This window comes from Glycine max, chromosome 17, assembly GCF_000004515.6.
Source record: "Glycine max cultivar Williams 82 chromosome 17, Glycine_max_v4.0, whole genome shotgun sequence".
NCBI classification, from domain to species: domain Eukaryota; kingdom Viridiplantae; phylum Streptophyta; class Magnoliopsida; order Fabales; family Fabaceae; genus Glycine; species Glycine max.
The window spans coordinates 8,816,020-8,834,967 of NC_038253.2; the positions used below are offsets into that span (position 1 = coordinate 8,816,020).

The 18,948-nt window shown below is 30.9% G+C and overlaps 1 protein-coding gene, 2 long non-coding RNA genes and 1 other non-coding gene across 7 annotated transcripts; 1 reads left to right on the plus strand and 3 right to left on the minus strand.

The window, feature by feature from the left end:
• Positions 1-1,772: 1,772 nt before the first annotated feature.
• On the plus strand, positions 1,773-5,781 carry LOC100785385 (probable serine/threonine-protein kinase PIX7). Of its 4 annotated transcripts, none has more exons than XR_005889320.1 (7): positions 1,798-2,130; positions 2,868-3,187; positions 3,294-3,429; positions 4,138-4,271; positions 4,353-4,476; positions 5,023-5,523; positions 5,618-5,781. XR_005889320.1 is itself a non-coding variant. In XM_006600681.4 (6 exons), exons 1-6 carry the CDS (start codon positions 2,046-2,048, stop codon positions 5,469-5,471), a joined length of 1,323 nt encoding a protein of 440 aa, XP_006600744.1. In that variant the 5' UTR covers positions 1,773-2,045; the 3' UTR covers positions 5,472-5,781. The 4 variants fall into 4 exon arrangements, 2 of the variants coding, with proteins under 2 accessions (XP_006600744.1, XP_006600745.1); XR_005889319.1 differs by having other exon boundaries at positions 1,801-2,205; XM_006600681.4 differs by having other exon boundaries at positions 1,773-2,205; positions 5,023-5,781.
• A 1,071-nt stretch (positions 5,782-6,852) lies between these two features.
• Positions 6,853-9,555, minus strand: LOC102664934 (uncharacterized). The gene is made up of 2 exons (XR_419062.4): positions 7,285-9,555; positions 6,853-7,206 (listed from the first exon to the last, which is right to left on the minus strand). It is a non-coding gene; the product is annotated as an uncharacterized lncRNA (long non-coding RNA).
• Positions 9,556-11,820: 2,265 nt separating this feature from the next.
• LOC121173826 (uncharacterized) lies at positions 11,821-13,565 on the minus strand. Its single transcript, XR_005889321.1, has 2 exons — positions 13,325-13,565; positions 11,821-12,185 (listed from the first exon to the last, which is right to left on the minus strand). It is a non-coding gene; the product is annotated as an uncharacterized lncRNA (long non-coding RNA).
• Positions 12,324-12,421, minus strand: MIR171L (microRNA MIR171l). The gene has a single exon (NR_048902.1). It is a non-coding gene; the product is annotated as a microRNA MIR171l (primary transcript).
• Positions 13,566-18,948: the final 5,383 nt, after the last annotated feature.

An 18,948-nucleotide genomic window follows, 5' to 3' on the forward strand; every position in this document is an offset into this window, starting at 1 on the left:
GTTACTAGATCTCAGTTGAACCGGTTCGACCGTTAGAATCAGAGTAGATTTTTAATCTATGATTCCACATAAGTAAGATAATAATAAACAAACTACCTTAAATACAAAGTGGTACTAAAAGTGCATACATGTATTAAACAAAAAAAACTAAAACTGCCTTTATTATTCTCCTTTATTATTTTTATTTCCTTTCAATAAAAAATACAGGTAGAGAGTGTCTTTCTTCCCCTGACAAGAATAATAATAATCTGTAAGGATAATTGCTAAATACCCTAAACCCATTGTTTCAGTTTTACTACTTACCAACAATCAGCAAGAATCATGAATGAATCAATGATGAAACCAAACAACAAAAATCTATATACTCTGGTCATCAGAAACCCCAAACAATGTTCTGAAATGCGTTATATTCATTTTTTTATTTTATTTTATTCAACCTTTATTTTTTACAGCATTATTTTATTGAATCTTGTAAACGTCGTATCTAGATAATGGCTTTTGAAAAAAATTATTTTCTCTACCTTTTTAAGTTCATGTTTGAATGTTGCTTAAAAAACAAAAGTTTATGTTTGAATGTGAGTTGTGGAAATTTAAAGAATTCTATTCTCAAAATAATTTTTCTTTAAATTTTCAGTTTTGAAATTTAGAAATATATATTGAAATTTTCAAAAAACACATTTCCAATTTTTATCCAAATACAATTTAATTCGTATGATGGGAGATGTTACCTCCATGCTTGTTATACATTTGCTGAAGAGTAATGTTATTTTCATATTGATTTTTATCATAATTTTTATAATATGAAAAGGTAGAAAAAAATATGAAATAAGATAAATAATATGATAGAAAAAGATGCAAAAATAAATAGTATAAGAATCGCACTCTTTTGTGAATTGTTGCTTTTATGATACTGTCAAAGGTTTTATAATAACATCAAATACTTACAAAATCCACGAGAATTATATATATATATACATATATTCCAATAAATTTTTGTATCAAATTTTATAAAAATGAATGACTAATAAGTATATAAAAATATTTAATAATTTTTTTTATTAAATAACTAGTATTTTTACACACGTGATAAATATTTTATAGATAATATAGTTTATTATGAATAAATATTTTATCAGATTTTATAAATATATTGTAATTAAATTTATAATAAATAAATCATTTAAATTTTCTTAAAAAACTAAATGGGCAGGCGACTAATAAAATGAAGTACACAAATAAAAAGGATAAAAGTAAGGTAGTTTAAGATGATTGTGTAAAATATTTTCGTTAGTTATAGAAAAAGAGTGTGAAATAGCCGTAGAATTGTCTATTTTACTCAATTTTTTTTCATTCCATGATAAATGTAGGTATAAATTAATTAAAAATTAAAAGACAAAAAGGGTATAATTGATAAAAGAATAATTAATGTGATTTTAAATTTTACAAATAATGTATAATACTTTTTTAAAAAAATTGACAATTAAAAAGAAACCGAGGTGATAAAATTTAAGCAAGTAGATAAATAGTAAAGAGCTAAATTGTTAAAAAAAATGATAAAGTAATAAATTAATAAATGCAAAAGTTAGAACCAAAGATAGACCGTAAAAAATGTCGAAATCATAATATTAAAGAAGAAACATAAAGTAAAATACTAGATGGTTTTTGTTACGAATAAAGGATTGATGAATGAATGGCGGTGAAAGGCATGAAGGAAGGAGGCACTCCCAAAAAAAAAATGATAAAACTTTGTTGGACATGAGGTTTTATGTTGTTATGTTTTGGTAATTTCAAGCAGCAGAAAGGTAAAAAAAAAAATACAGAGAAAGAGAGTGTGCCCCATTCCCACCCCCCACACAAAAGGTGGTGGGAAAAAAGTTCTTTTTGTACACACTGCGATGATGATGCCTGCAATCTCCAACACAAACACAAACACCATTTCTTCCTCTTCTCTCTCTCTCGTCACTCTCTCTTCTTCTTCTTCTTCTTCTTCTTTCTCAACCAGCCATGGTTGACTTGTTGTTCTTCTCACTCACTAGAAGGAGCCCATGAATATGAAAGTTGTTGTTGTGAGCATGGAGAACGAGAAGAAGAAGTGCGGTTGCTGGGCTGTCCTCAAACGCGGCGTTAGAGGTGCGTGCAAACCTTCTTCAGCTTCCAGAGACTCTCCTAACACTATCCCTCGTACTAGTCTCGTTTATGATGCAGGTACATATACCCTCTGTTTCCACGATGGAAACAAAATTCACTCTGTTTTCTCTCCTCCTTCATTGTGAATCTAAAAAATAGCCTAGTGTCATGCCACCCTCTCTCAAATGCTCCATTTGAGTCTTTTCCCGCTATACGAGTCTTCTCTCTGTTTCTCCAGCTTCCTTCTGAATCCGCAATAAGTTTGCTGTGATTCTGGGTTTACTTCAAAATTAAAATCATGACGTTTTCTGGGGAACCTTTTTTTTTTGAAAAAAAATGAACTTTTTGTGGCAGGCATTTTTATGGAGTTTAATTATGATGTGGGTAGTTAAAAAGATGGATATTTTTCAGCTTTCTCAGAACCCTTTTTCTCCATCTTCATGTTTCAGCACTTTAAGCATAGCTAACTTCATGATTCCTTTGAAGGAACGTGGGGTACAAAGAGGAAAACTAAACTAGTTCCTCTTGTAAAATTCTACTTTTCATTCCAAGGCATTTTCTGAAATTTGAAGTTTCAAAGATTTTGTAGCTGAAATCAAGGATTTTTGTGTTATGATGGTGCTTCAATTGGCATTGTCAGATCCAAAACCAAGCTAAATGCAATTATCATCTATTTTATTTATGGATTATAGCATTACTCTTTCAAAAAGGAAGCTTTCACATTCTTTGTATTGATGCAGCAACCGAGACAAGATACTTGAATGCTAGCAATAGAGAACTATGCCCTCCAAATGAAGCTCGATTATCTTCTGATAATCCTGATCCCCCATCTCAGGAGAATAAGGTTCCTTGCCAGCTCCTTCAATTTACATTTCAAGAACTAAAGGCTGCAACTGGGAATTTCAGACCCGATAGCATTCTTGGGGAGGGTGGCTTTGGTTATGTTTTCAAAGGTTGGATTGAGGAAGATGGAACGGCACCGGCGAAACCTGGGTCAGGGATTACAGTGGCTGTCAAAAGCTTGAAGCCAGATGGCCTTCAGGGCCATAGAGAATGGGTGGTTAGTAAAATATCTTCTGCTTTGGGTTAGTAGATTGGTGTTGTAAAGAGTTGTTTAGGATATGCTGGAGATTAGATTGTAACAACATGGCATTTTGTTGATGCAGGCTGAAGTTGACTTTCTTGGACAGCTTCACCATCCTAACCTTGTGAAACTTATTGGTTACTGCATTGAAGATGATCAGAGGCTTCTTGTTTACGAGTTTATGACCCGTGGAAGTCTAGAAAATCATCTATTCAGAAGTGAGTTTCTGCCTTGCCTTGCCTTTCTACATAGGAATTGTATGGATTGCTATATCTAGAGATTATACGGTAACAGTTTTTAGGTTTCTTGCACAAGTCATTTCCTGTTGCTAGAGTAATAAATAAAACCTATGAATTGTTTTGAAGTGATGTGGTTTGGTTAATCTGTGACTTTATGCAACATTGTAGAATACTTTCTTCACCAACATATATTTTGCTTTTCTTTCCCCCTTTTAGGAATTTTATTGGAGCAATTAATTATGGCTTGTATCACAAGTGATTTTTTTTTATATAAAATTATAACTATCCAGCAAAATGTGATGTCATTTATCATAAAGTATTTCTTGAGTAGTAGCTAATGACTGTATAAAGTAAAAGAAGGAATTTATACACTCTATGGTTATTGGAAATAATCCGTAGAATTACCGCATAAAATATCAAAAATCCTATAAAATTTCAGTATGCTTTGAGAAATTTGCAGAATTTTTTTTTCTTCTTTTCATCAGTTCATACTCTTTCCTGAATGTTTTCTGTATCACCTAATAACTTTTACTTTTCACCCTTTATTTGGCATTCCCCCTCTCATTGCTTCCATATTCTTATTGATGATGATAGATCTGGAACACCTTACAACTACTATTTTCTGGTCTCTTTCCTCTTAATCATTGTATCTAACAATAAAAGTGCTGATTTTGCCTATATTTGAAGGAACTGTACCTCTTCCGTGGTCCAACAGGATTAAGATTGCCCTTGGTGCAGCAAAAGGATTGGCCTTCCTCCATAATGGTCCCGAACCAGTCATTTATAGAGATTTTAAAACATCTAACATCTTGCTTGATACGGTATGTGGTTACTGAAATAAGGTTTTGAGAAGCTTTTTTTGTTTTTTTGGATTACTTATTGACATGTAGTGTTTTTATTAGGAGTATAATGCGAAGCTTTCAGATTTTGGTCTAGCAAAAGCAGGGCCTCAAGGAGACAAAACACATGTTTCTACCAGGGTAGTTGGAACTTATGGTTATGCTGCTCCAGAATATGTCATGACAGGTAAGAATGTAGCAGTAGGTAGCTTGAAAGGACAAGAAAACTCTTTAGTATCCAATGCAGCACAAGAACTTCTGTAAATGTTGTGCTAATAGTTGTATCATGGAGTTCAATGTCTGCTACGAAGCGGCACATTATGTAAAGGCAGCACATGCCAATCATTCCAAAAGGCATTTGAATCATATGCTGAGCTGCAATGGATATCATGTCAAGATAATTGACTTGATGTGTTTATTTAGTTTGTTTCTCTGTTTGCATATCTCATTTTAACTTCAATACTCCCAACATTGGCAACACATGTAATCTTTGAGATAAGTTGCTTACTAGTTATTAGTAAGCAAGAATAGTTAACTCTGATGATACCTTTTGACGTATTTCTAGTGTCTTGTACGAGTAAGAGCTTGCAAAGGGCATCAAAATGCTCAGACTTGTTAACATTCTGATGATTTCATCCCATGCTCATCTATCCAGGCACCACAATATGGTGTAGATGGCTTTCTAAGACCTATGAGAACTAACCAATTGTGTTTCTTGTTTTTTTTTTACCAGGACACTTGACAGCTAAAAGTGATGTTTATAGCTTTGGAGTTGTGTTACTTGAGATATTAACAGGAAGAAGATCAATGGACAAGAAGCGCCCGAGTGGGGAACAAAATCTTGTTTCATGGGCTAGGCCATACTTAGCTGACAAGCGAAAACTGTTCCAACTCGTGGATCCTCGCCTTGAACTAAATTATTCTCTAAAAGGAGTGCAGAAGATTTCCCAGTTAGCTTATAATTGCCTTACTAGAGACCCCAAATCCCGTCCTAACGTGGATGAAGTTGTGAAGGCTCTGACTCCATTGCAGGATCTTAATGACCTTGCAATCTTGTCTTATCACTCTCGCTTGTCTCAACAAGGTAGACGGAAGAAGAAAGATGGAACTCCACAGTTCACATACACACAATCCAAGAGCATGAGGGCTTCTCCCTTGAATACCGGCAAGCAGCGTCAATGATGGGAAGTGATCCTCTTCTCTATTGCTGGCTCAATCATTGATTGAAACCAAGGTTGGAATGCCTCCTATGTTGATGTTGTTGTTGTTGTTGTGTGGAGATGGACATTTCAAGCTTATATAATTTTTGGGTGTTTAAAATATGTCAGGGCCAGAACAATGAGGGAAGAATGATGATGATACATTGATTTTATTTGGGCTCTTTTATTAGAGAGCTAACCATCATTATGGAAAGAAACTTGCCATTTGCATTTGCTATTGCTGTAATTGAGAATTCCCCTATATGTATATGAAAGGCCTCACATCTCAGAAAGTCTTTTGCAGTAAACCTCAATCAATTGCGTTTCAGTGGCAATAACATTTTGCTACTTTAGTTGCCAGATTTTTATGCTTTATTTAAAATATATTGAACCAAATCATACTTCTAGTGTACACAAAAATTTGCTTGCTACTATTAGTATTTTATATCTTCAGCAACATTTTTAATCGTAATACGTATTATTTGTTAGGAAATTAAGGCCACTTAGCAAGATAATGTTAAGTTCCTCAATATCTTTTATTGTTTGCACACATATATCCGATCCTATATTCTAATTGGGTAATGTTAAAAATAACTATCCACCCGAATCAGTATATATACTTGATACTAACATAGAGGGCATATGTCTTTATGCATAGCATAATTGTCTGTGGACTGTATTCTGTTAATATCTGTCTTCCTTGATAATTTGAATTGGGAAAAGGAATCTGAATTTACTTTAATTTATTCGTTTATGTAATAAAGGTAGTCACAAAGTTTCCTTTTGATATCAAAGCAGCAATTATTTATGGAATCTGCTTATCGTCAGTAATTGAAACTTATGCCATTTCTAGCATCAATCATGCTGTAATCTTTCGTAAGCTCACACCATTCCTTTTCAAGATGCCTAGCATGAGAGAATAGGCTTCTGTTTTTTTTTTTAATGGGAACATGATTAGGCTTTTTTCTTTTCATTGATTTGACATATTATAGATAAAAGTGTCCCGACCAAATTGAGATATTTTGATAGGCCATGTTGCCCCATCTCTATAGTTTTGTCACATGCAAGTCATCCATTGCTCAAATTAGAAAATCCAAGTTAAAATTTCGAGGCTTATTATTGAGGAATTCACCTTCGTAATGATATGGGATTTGAATATCTAATGCTAACCAGTAACCACACATTGCTAAACTTCTCATAGAACAAGTTACCTTTAAAGAACAATTTAGCCATTCAAACTTTGTACCAACAAAAAATTTCAATTTAACTAGAAGAGTGGTGATAGCAAGAATCAAACTTTTATTCTTGGCCCAAGAAGTTTTTGAAACACAATGCTCTTGCAATTTCAAGTTAAGTGCACACCCTTTTTAATCAAAATTTTTGGTTAATCAATATTTATACTCTACATAGTGTCCACCACAAAGTGGATCATGGAGATGTTTGTTTTTTGGTAAAAGAAATGGAGACATCTCTGTACTCCTCATGCGTACTTGGTAGCAAGATTCTTTCAGTTACAACATACAATATTTACCTCAGCAAGATTAGAAATCTGGGGCAGGACGCATGCTTGGTGAAAAACAGGTAAACATCCTCGTTAACTGGGGACAAATGAATAGTACAATGGCAACCCAGTCACTGTTCTGGGACCTGCCAAAAGTCTGTGTTATGTATCTTTATTATAGTTGTTAAAGCTACACTTACAAAGCCAATTCATTTCCCTGCAAGAAAGAAAACCCAAACCCAGTGAGTGAATACCATAACGTGAAAAGAAGCTAGAAAAGTAAAAGGAAGAAAACCAGCAATAATGCCTTCTCAGTGGTTACTTAGGTGGCGACGGAAACCTTTCTCTCCCCTTATTATACCAGCATGTGCATATCCAAGATACAAGAAGATTCAGTGGGCAATTATTTAACATGTTGGTACTCAAATCAGAAGTTGCTAGCCATGGCTTAAGACCAAAACACATGACCTAATCAATATCCCAACAGCATGCATATTGATATTATTATTATAATTCAAATATTGGACAAAATATCTTGCCTATATATTTGACCTTATCTTATCTTGTCACTATTAGGATAAAGCAAAATCCAATGTACGGTCCTTTTTTAACACCATATGGTCCTTCAGGGAAACAAAAAAATTAGGTATTAATTAAAAACAGTTAGCTAGGGGGGTTTGGACCTGGAAGCAGTGTGAGAGACCAAACCCAACACAGCAATCAAACACGCGATGGAAAAAGTGTAACATAATGATACCAGATTCCACCCCTTGCTTTTCTGAAACAATGAGCGTCTGGTTATATGGTTCAATGGACAAAACTCCTTATTTATTATTTATTATTACTGTTCTTTCTTTTTTTCCCCTTTAAGAAAAAAGTGTCAGAATAGTGCATCATTTCTCTGTTCTTGTAAGATAGTCCATATCCTCTAGTACGTACTACAGAGATGAAATACGGTACTAGTTTTTGAAAAAATAAAAGATCTATGTTGATTGATGTTTAGTTCCGGAAAGTTCATTGGAATCTTATCATTTTGAACTAAAATGATGCATGATTTAGACTTTCTGCAAGAACTTACAAAGTAAATTTCTACCCACACATATATTAATAATAATAATAATAAAAAATCAGATTTAATTAAATTTTTTTAAAACATATATAATTAAAAGTTCAATCATTTTAACTCGTCACATGACACTAAATTTTAATCTAAAATCATGACACTAAATTTTAATCTAAAATCTTGAATCTCAAGTTTATAGATCTATTCCTGATGTTTAATTTTTTCACTTTTACTCACCGAAAATTTTTATCTCACACTTATATTTCAATAAATATTATATTTCATAGAATATAATTTTTTTAAAACTTTCTCTTTAAAAGTAATATAATTCTTAAAAACTTAAAGTACATTCTATACATATATGATTATTCACAACTCTTAAATTGCTTGTGTAAATAACTTTTCTGTCACGTCAATTATTCTGATGGCGAGTTGTTAGAATATATAAAATTAACAGTGGTTTTTAATTAACTTTAAAATCTCATTGGAGATGTAAATTCAAATCTTACAAAAATTAAGTACTTCAAAAACATTATTTAAAAAACATATTTTAAGAACTTACATTTTTTTGTTTTAAAACATAATTAATCTACAAGAAATTCTATGCTTCCCTAAAAAATTTAAGAGTTTGGTACTGTTAGAAACTCTTTAATTCTCCCTCGCTTTCTCTTGATGTACCCAAACTCATGTAACTACTAACTTAAAAATGATTATACCAAAACTCTTAAATTTATTCGATAACGTAACAATCTCTTTAATATCTACCATTTCAATTCTATAATGAACCAAAAAGAAAGTAGAAAAGAAAAAACATAACTAAATACTTTACCCATTATTTACTATATTTAACCTCTAATTATATTTTTTTTCTAGGTGAAAGATCGGGGTTGGGGCCCTCGAGAAACTATATTAAAAACCACGAGAAAAATGAACAGTAGCTACATCAACTAAAGTAGCCAGGTTTAAAAAAAAAAAGGAACAAAATTAAAAACATGACCATGAATGTCAATATTGAGACCATGTTCCGATAGAAGGTCTGCTACTTGGTTTGTCATATTTAACTTCTAAATTGTAGTTTTAAAAAAGTAGCTAGCTAGCATATAAAAACAATAATAAACATAGACAAATTACCTCATAAGCAAAAACATATGTAAGAGATTTTTTTTTAAAAAAAATTCAAAGTATAGTGGAATGGGGAAGCACCCTAATCCTATCAAACAGGACCTCAATGACATGTTGGCCTGTGAGTCCCACAAATAATTTTACTTATTAACGGTAAATTGTAACTACTCAATTAGTTCTTAAACACTAGAAAATCTCCCTTAAAAAGAGTTGTTTATCAATGGAGAAAAGTGGCTCTAGAATGATTTGAGTCCATACAAGGTCCATTAAGAAGCTTTTTAACTAAGTTGACTCAATAAGCTATTATAGGAAATTTAAGGAGATGTTTGGTTTAACTGTTTTCTGTTTTCATTTTCACTTAAAACAGAAAAATGGTGATGAAAATGTGTTTGGTTGGATTTTTTAAAACATTTTCAGTGAAAATGAAAACAGAAAACAACCAGAAAATAAGAATAATAAAATTTCATTTTCAGTATTGAAAATAGAAATCTCATTTTGGGTAAAATGAAAATACGATTATAAGGAATGTAATTTTAAACAAATCTAAAAATACAAAAAAGACAAGAAGTCAATATATCATAAATTTTCAGTATTTTTATTTCTTAAAAAAAAAAATCAAACCAAACATATTTTCATAATTTTAATATTTTAAAAATAAAAATAATTTTCAAAAAATGAAAATAAAAAATAAAAACATAAAATAAAAATGCAACCTAAATATACCCTAACTTACCCAATATAACCACCTCAAATTGTGTATTTATACCGAGACTAAAACCATGTGTAAATTAAAAAATTCATTTTTGTTTGTACGAGTCTGATTAAAGAAGTAAAGATAGAGTGTATGCATATGATTAAATTCTGTTATGTATCCTGAAATTATATAAACTTATAAGAATTTAAGAGTTAGCTTTAGACTGAGTACAGATTGGGATATTTCTTTTGTGAAGGAGATTGCACGTATTGTACATTTGTGGTGTAGATTAATACTGACTAATTTGACTTCTTCTTCTTCTTTTTTAAAAAAAGCAAAAATGAATGCGTATTAGCCTATCTACATATTTACGTATTTAAAATTGATGATGAATTTTGTTATAAATTAAAACATTATTTTATGGAGGAAATTTTCGAATTCTAAATGATGATATTCTGATCCCTTTTATAATTTATACGAAATATTAAAAAAACCAATTTGTTAGCACTATCCAGTTGTTCGAAGACATAATTTGACAATGGGTCGTACTATTAATAATCAACAATGGTGTACAAAGTTTAAATTATTAGTGAGACACAACTTTATTTACTTATTATAAAAGCATATATAAAATAACACTTCAATTTTAAAAAAATCAATAGAAATAGTATTTTTTTCTTCTTCGTTTCATTTTTTAATCGTTTAAGATTATGGTACATAGTGATTAAAAAATAATTAATTTTCTCATTTTTATTACAATTATTCATAATTAAAATTAGTAATTAATATCGTCTTAAAATTTAAAATGACAGATAAATAAAAAATCTTTAAAAACGATATATAAAAAATAAAAAATATTACTTATGTCTCGTATTATTTATTTTTAAGGTACATATTTTTTATATAAAAAGTTTAAATATCATTTATATGACTTTTAATAAAATCATTATAATAATCAATAAATTTATCATCATAATTAGTGATTAAAAAATATTATAAAAATCCTGCATACTATTAGTACTGAAGTTTAATTCCGAACTCAAGGGCTTCAAACTTGAAGGTGTAAATGCTGCGCTTAATGTGTCTCCCCTAAAGCCAACATACATCCCTCCAGCCACACTTGAGAGACTCAAACATGGAGACTTTGCCACACTTATTATAAGATCAATCATTTATCATTAGCTCCAAAGTAGGCTCCTGCATGAGCTTCATATATTTGCACTGCACACAACCTCAATATTGTGGAAGGAATCTAATAAAGAGTAATTGATTTTTGGTCTCCCAAAAAACCAACAGTTCTTTTCATTTTCAAATTAATTTGCCTAAACCAACTCTATTAAAACAAATTAATACTGTGCTTAGTTCAACTTAAACAGTAGCTCAAATCAATCATCAAACAGCAATGTTATGTGTAAAGATACAGTTTTTCACACATGCATTACAAACCCGGGTCTTTACAACAAATATTAAATATTAAATTAAGAAAATAAAAAGCAAAAACTTTTTTACTAAAATTGAAGACAAATTGGTTTTGTATACAGTTTTTGTTTCCCACTAATTTGTATTAATAAGCATTTCCCATACTCAAATTACTATAAAAGGGTTTACTTTGGAAGTTGATAAACAATGGGTCTCGTCCATATTCTTGTATTCCATCTTTCTCAATCTAACTACATTTTCTCAATCTTAATTAATATGTAAAAATACGATGACTACAAAAGGTCTGTTTCTTTGAGTACGTACTAATGAAAATGAAAATGAAAATGAAATTGCATATATATAGTAATTAACAGTATATTCTAACTTTTGGTCTTTAATTAATCAAACATCCATATATAGCTTCAAACAAACTATAATATGTTATTGAGAAGAAATTCATAGACAGTAGTGTCTAATTAAATACTGATTAAACAAACCTTCGTAATTAACCCAAAAATAAGGAAGGAAAGAAAAACGGATCATGAATATCTGGACATGGTATATTAGTATATACGGTATACATACGCATGGCTACACTATACAGATCGAGATCACTTCCCCCATTTGACTTGTGTCTCATACTTTATGTCAGATAACCTTCATATCAATGTAGATGAGAAGAGACAAACACACACATATATAGATGCAATAAATTTTGCTTTGTGATATCATACTCAAAATCAAACCAGAATAAACAGCACCAAGTGAGAGAGAGAGAGAGAGCCTATATGTAAGTGTACTTACCTCTGCCATGTGAAAGAAAGTGATCTATATACAATGCATCGCAATTCCTATTGCACTTGAGCTTGAGCTTCTATGGATTTGCTGGTAGCACCAACTAAGATTGGTCGAAGAGGGAAATGTTTGTTATGACAAGATCAATCAATATTAATTATTGGAAACATATTTCACTAGAGAATCTGATGAGTAGGAAAGCAACCTAGTGTGTGTGGGGGGCGGGGGGGAGCTCATCAATGATAAAGTGATATTGGCGCGGCTCAATCTGAGATCGTATTTTACTGCTTCTACATGTAAATCCGTCTTCGGATTGAACCTCACCAACATCGCTTTCTCTGCTTCCCATATCCCAAACATTTTCATCATCATCATATTCTCTATGTAAGATAAAAAACATATGCACAAAACACAAGTTGATCCGAGCAATGATACGATATTACTCCACTATGGATATGAATATGATCACTTATTCAAGATCCATTTTTGAACTATACATTAGAGGGGGTTAATGAAAATTTTCAAGTGGTTTTCATGGATAGCTCTCTCTAGCTGGCTAATGGCCTATCTACCAAAAGGGAAGAAAAAGGCGTTTCAACATTAAACAATATCCCCTATGGTCCCATTATGCACCTAATCACAATTATTGAATGTCCTTGTTGTAATTAAAGCATGAATATGAAATGCGACCATGATGGTGGAGCTGGAGGAAGAAGGAAGTGATATAAGGTTGGTTGATGTGTTTAGGAACATCACTATACTAACCACACAAATTTAAATCCTTGATGATGGGAGTCACTGTTAATGCATTCAGGTGCGACTATATATGCGCTAGCAGCATGCCTAAATGAAAACTAATTAATAAAGTGGAAAGCACAACACCCATAAATAGATTTATATTCCTAGCAAACATAAGTGGGTTCTCCACATACTAAATCACGGGTAGATGTAGATCAAAAACTGGGAAATATAATAGACAAAAGACTACAAAGGCATTTTTTTTTTGGTAATTAATTTGTCGATATATGTATCCAACATACAGCTTGAACATTACTTGTAGCTGTAATCCACACTAACAACACACGTTGATGACGATCAGGTGGAGGGTTTCTTTCTTTTCTAAGAATGAGTGCTACTCATTAACTAGGTTTAGAGATGCCTAAATAAAACATATATTCATGCATGGCTTCCAAAATAAAATAAAAAGGAATGGTTTAGTAATGAATGATATAAATGACTAACCAAATGAAATATAGGAGGAATTCAAATAAATACTTGAATTCTATGAATAGAGAGGAAGAGACCAGGGAGAGAAGAGTAGAAGATATGAGAGGTTGAAGTGAGGATATAGAAGTGATGGAGAAGCAGAGAATGTATATACTGGTAGGTTTTGCCTCGGGATGGGAAGGTGAAGAAGGTGAGTGGAATGATGTCAAGGGGGAGCACCACTTACTTTAGGGTTTGTCATGCTTAGTTTGCACTCAATAAAATCAAGCTCTTCTGTCTTTGCGCATGCACCTGAAATATTCTTCACACACACACACAAATGAAAACACATCCCAAACAACTCTTTTAATTGTGCCCTTTCTTTCTAGCATTAATTATTGTTTTTAACTAGGACCCTTTTTAGATCATGCTCCCATTTGATTATGCTTTTAGCAAGAGAGAATAAGATAGTTGGCTTATATGTACCCTGGCTGGAGGAACAAATCATGGTTTCCTAAAAATACCCACCCACAAGACTACTATACCATATTTAAATGAGTAATTATAAATCAAATTGAACTCCTTTCTGATTATATTTGATCAATGTTGTATATATAGTCTTACATTTCTTTTAAAAATATATAAACTAATTATCCCATGTGTTAATTTCATGCATATGATCTTGAATCCCATAGGTACTAAAATATGAATTGCATCTTGCATGACACATCCCTTTGGAGTTTTAATGACCAACCTCTCTCTGCCATACAATATCTGCAACATGGTACAATATTTGGTAATGAAAATGGATTAATATAAGTAGTACATGCTATTAGAAATATGAGCTAGTAGAGATAATATAAAAGTTATTATTATGTGGTCAAATTGTGTGTTGTGTTGGTGGGAAGAGAGAGAAAGAGATGAATATAGATTGGGAACAGAGTGCAGAATGTCAGCGAAGGGATTTGTCTTGAAAGAAGTTTGGGAACGTATAGAGTTTGCAATCTTTCATACAAAGACACACAAGAAACAAGCAAAAAAGCGCGCGGAGACACCGGCGCCAAAGCGGGCCTGCCTTGAGTCTGCACTAGGAGACACTCTCCTTGGGTTTTGCTTACAACTTTCTTTATCTTTTTCTTTCATTTCTAATTGTCTTCCTTTCTTTCCATATATTCTTCCGTCCATTTGAAGGTTTTGGGAAGTGTAAAAGACCCTTTTCTAAAAGAAAATTCGCTTGCTAGTACACTCCCATTTTTTGTACGAGGTAAAACAAGGATTAAGATAGAATTAAAAAATAATAGGATGAGCAAGAAAGTAGATAATGTATGCATTAAGAATGTTTCGTCTATTTAATTACAAATTATTTATAAGTTTATTGCTTTTAATTATAATTACTTTTTTTTCTTAGATTAAAAATTACTGATATCCTTTAACTTATTGTTTAGAATTAATCTTATTCATGATGTAAACATGAATTTTATTATTAAATAAATTATTTATATCAATCCATTAGATAATTATGATTAGTTTAGAAGTTGTAACAGATATTGTTCTTAATTTTCTCTTCTCATGTGCTGTGTATACATTTGAAGATGTTAAATGATCATTATTCTTGAAAGAATCTCCTGCATCTCTCTCTCATGATTTGTGGCGATAAGTTCGCGTGCCAGTGCCCAAACATATTCCCCCACGCCTTAAACCATTGCCATTTCTCATTTCTTTCCTCACCAGATCCTAGGACTTTCCATTCCAATTCCTCTTACTTTCTTGGGTTAATTAAAGGCTGAGGGGATGGTCAAAAGGTACCTAGCTAGCTCATGAACTCTTGGGGCTTTCGATCATTTCATTTCTTTCTTATATAAGTACACTTAAAATTCTAGCCTCGTGCATGGTTGAAGTGGCAAAAGTGCAGGGAAACATAAATTCCTCAATGGTCAGAGGTCAGAAAAGAATATGCTGCTCTTTTAAGTCTTTCTATTCTATTTGATCAAAAGGTGGACATTGGACAAGGACACCACCCATTTTCTTATTATAACTGGGATTTCTAAATGCTTCGCGGGGACGTGTTGGCCCTCCTCTAATGAGGAAAGCTAACATGCTTTCTCAAGTGTTACTGTTCAAAGGAATATTTCAATCACTATATATATGCTTTTGTATATTTTAAATATATATATATATATATACTTTTTATTGTTATGATGTTGTTCTCTTGAAACTTTGACTATTTCTGTTTGGTAAGTTTTTCTTTTTTCGTATGGAGGGAAATTTTGGTTATTTAATAATAAATTTATTTATGCCTTAATTCTTCTTTCTAATACTTTTTAAAAGATTATTAAATGACAAAGAATAATATTTTTTTTTCACCGGGCAAAGAATAATGTTATTTACATATATTACTTCGCACATATTTACCTTTTAATTATGAGTAGTTTTATCTCATTTTTTTATTTATATCCTTGATAGTGCATGAATTATTAATTTATTTTTTAAAAAGGAAGTAAACAGTTGAATATGAGGGACAACCGTAACTAAGGAACTTTTCTATCTTAGTGTGAAAAACTTAATTATAAGGACTAGGTAGTAGAAAGAGCAAGATCTCGGGGGTCAAATATCTTGTCATTAAATGAAGGGATGAAGAGAATCAAATGAAGAGATTGCATCGAGAAAAGGTAAAAGGAAATTAATAAAGAAATTACCGGGCGTTAGGAATGTGACGGGTAAATGTTTCAGTTATGCATGGCAATCAAGTCAATATTAGTTGTCTGTTTGCGAAGACAGTAAAGACACGAACTCTAGTTGCTTCCTCTTCCTTGTCCTCTCTCAGTTATCATGCATTATTTCATTTTCATGTGGGGTGTGTGTGAACTCTCTCTCTCTCTCTCTGTTCATTCACACATGCATGAAGTGGTAGTACTATATATAATAACACCACTTGCTCTTCCTCTCTAAACCATGCATGGATATATTGTGACTGGTAGAAGATTTTCTAAACTAATTCAGAAGAGGAATTAAACTCTAATTTGAAACATTCACCTATTTTTGTTTAATTCCTGGGTTGGCTAGAGATGATAGGTGGATACACGTATACATAAAATAATTATGCTCAACGTACGCGGGTTATCTATCTATCCAATAGTTTACACGAACGGAATTTTGAGGGTTATAAGTTTGAACCACACGCGTTCTTTAAAATAAAGATTAATTTAAGCAGGAGCTGATGAATTCTAATTAATGCCAGAAGCTGGATTGAACCATCTTCTATTTTAGAAGAAAATAGATGCGGTCGCAACGAAGTTAGTATCCTTTTCCAATCTGTCAAGAGTGCTCTAGACCTCATCCGAAGGCACTTTACAAGTTATGCTTTAAAAAATATTACATCTGAAATTATAATTTTATGTAAAATAGGATGTCATTTTAAATAGTAATTTATTTTGAAATGAATTATATAAAACATCTTTAGTACAGCATATCAAAATATATTCATTTTGTTTAAATTTTAAGTAAACGCAATTTTAACTTGGTGCTAGTGGAATCATATGGCTATCTTCACAAAATAAATTTAATAACAAAAGAATAACCCAAATATTGTAAATCATCAAATCCACTTAAACCCAATTTATCAGATCATTGTAATCTATTAACTAATTTTAAGATGTTAATTTCAATCAATTTATTTGAAAGTAACTATCATGTAAGTACTTACATATAAGTTATTTTCATAATTAAAGAATAAATGTGGTTAAATTTTTTCCATAAGTTATCCTAGAAAAATTATGGTCGTATTATAAGTTTTTTTCATAACTTTTTTTATTCATATTTTTATAAGTTCTTTCAAATACATATATATACAAGCAATTGTGTCATAAGATAAAGTTCAAATAAGTTATGGATAAGTTCTTCTAAATTGTGTGGTTTATTTATTTTGTACTTTTTTATTTCTTTTTAAAATAAAATTATATCATTTACAAATTTAGAAAAACAATGGAACTTTTTTAATAAAAAAATTTTAGATATGTTTATTTAAGAGAACCTCTATTTTTCTATCCCTAAATTCAAAAGCATATTATTAAATGAGTTTTAAAAATTATATAATCATTAAATATTTTTAAGTTTAATTTTGAAATTCTCATCGTTTAACTTTATCTTAAAATAAAGCTTTTGCTTTTAATTTGAAAGAAAAAAAAAAGTCAAGCTAAACACTATTCTAAGTACTTGATAGCCCACATCCCGCGCAAGAATTCTATTGCTCGGAAAGTCACCATGACCCAGAAAGCAAATCATTTCTGTTTGTTTAAGGCCCATATGGCCTTATTGACCATAATTGCATGTGATCATAGTGGAATTTAGTTAACAATACACGTTGAGTTAATGATAAATTATGTGAGTTTAATTTTCGTAAAATATATTCTTAAAAACGAATGAAAAAATTTGAATGTATAACTAAGTTTCATATTAATAATTAATCTAAATGATAAATAATTATAAATCATCCTCTAAATGAAACATTAAACTTTCGATAATACATTTAGTCTCTCCAAATGTTAAAGAATAATCTATTCTCTATGCAACTCTCTCTTACTCCACTAATAATCATATAAATCGAGTTGACCTGATATAATTCATTAGAATCTTTCAATCACCATCATCTATCATGTATGTTATTTATCAATGAAATTCTTTCTTATTTTCTCTATAACTATCTTCTCAAAATCTCCTCCCAAACAAAATAAGGCCTTCTCCACCTCAATTTTCATTTCCATACCCCTTCTTTCTCTGATATTTTGAAGAGAACATTGTTGTTGCAAACATAGGACAAATAATCTAGGATAAGTTAGAAGCAAGGTTTTGTCCTTTTGGTTAATTATCTTGCCAAAATCTAGTCTTTCCGCCATTATTTATCCTCCACTTAGTACTTCAAGCAAATCAATTTGTCGAGTTTTGATGTTCATGACAAATGAAATACTACATATTAATCATTCAATTTGGAGTTTATTTATATTTAAGGTTTATTATCATTTCTCTATAGTGTATTATGTGTAGATCAAACTTAAATTATTTCCTATAAATTTAACTTGTGTTATCAATTAAACTATACTCATTATTATTTAAATTATGATATTAATTTTTTTTGATATTAACTTCAAATCTTATGTGATATAATTATTTTTCTTTTGATGAAAATACAATGTGCTTAGAATAATAAGTGACTTTGGAAGAATGTTACTTATTTTTTTAAAAGTTTTAATAAATATTGGCTTAATATCAAATTTGGTCCTTTAATTTATTAAAAACATTTGATTAGATTTCTCAATTTTTTTTATTATGCAATTGAATTCCGTAATTTTCAAAATTTACCCCATTGAATCCTTTCGTCAGCTCTGTCAAATATGTGGACGAAAAAGTCATAGATGGACACTTCGGATATTTGTTTATAGTTTTTTAATGATGTATACATGTAGTGGCGGTTTATATTTATTATTATTTAAAAAAAAAAGAGAAAACATCGAATAACACAAACAGGAAAGATGTTTATAGCTGCCAACAAAATAGTTAAGTGGTTTATCATAAAAAAATTTCAATTCGTGTTTAAAAAAATAGTCTTCAATCATAAAATGAAAAACAACTTCTGCCAAATCCCTAATTTGCATCCACTACTAACT

Excerpts from the sequence above, each read along its gene's own strand:
- LOC100785385 (XM_006600681.4), top strand. The coding sequence starts at position 2,046 with ATGAATATGAAAGTTGTTGTTGTGAGCATGGAGAACGAGAAGAAGAAG. Across the intron at positions 3,188-3,293 it reads AGGGCCATAGAGAATGGGTG|GCTGAAGTTGACTTTCTTGG; the intron begins GTTAGTAAAATA and ends TTGTTGATGCAG. Across the intron at positions 3,430-4,137 it reads AGAAAATCATCTATTCAGAA|GAACTGTACCTCTTCCGTGG; the intron begins GTGAGTTTCTGC and ends CTATATTTGAAG.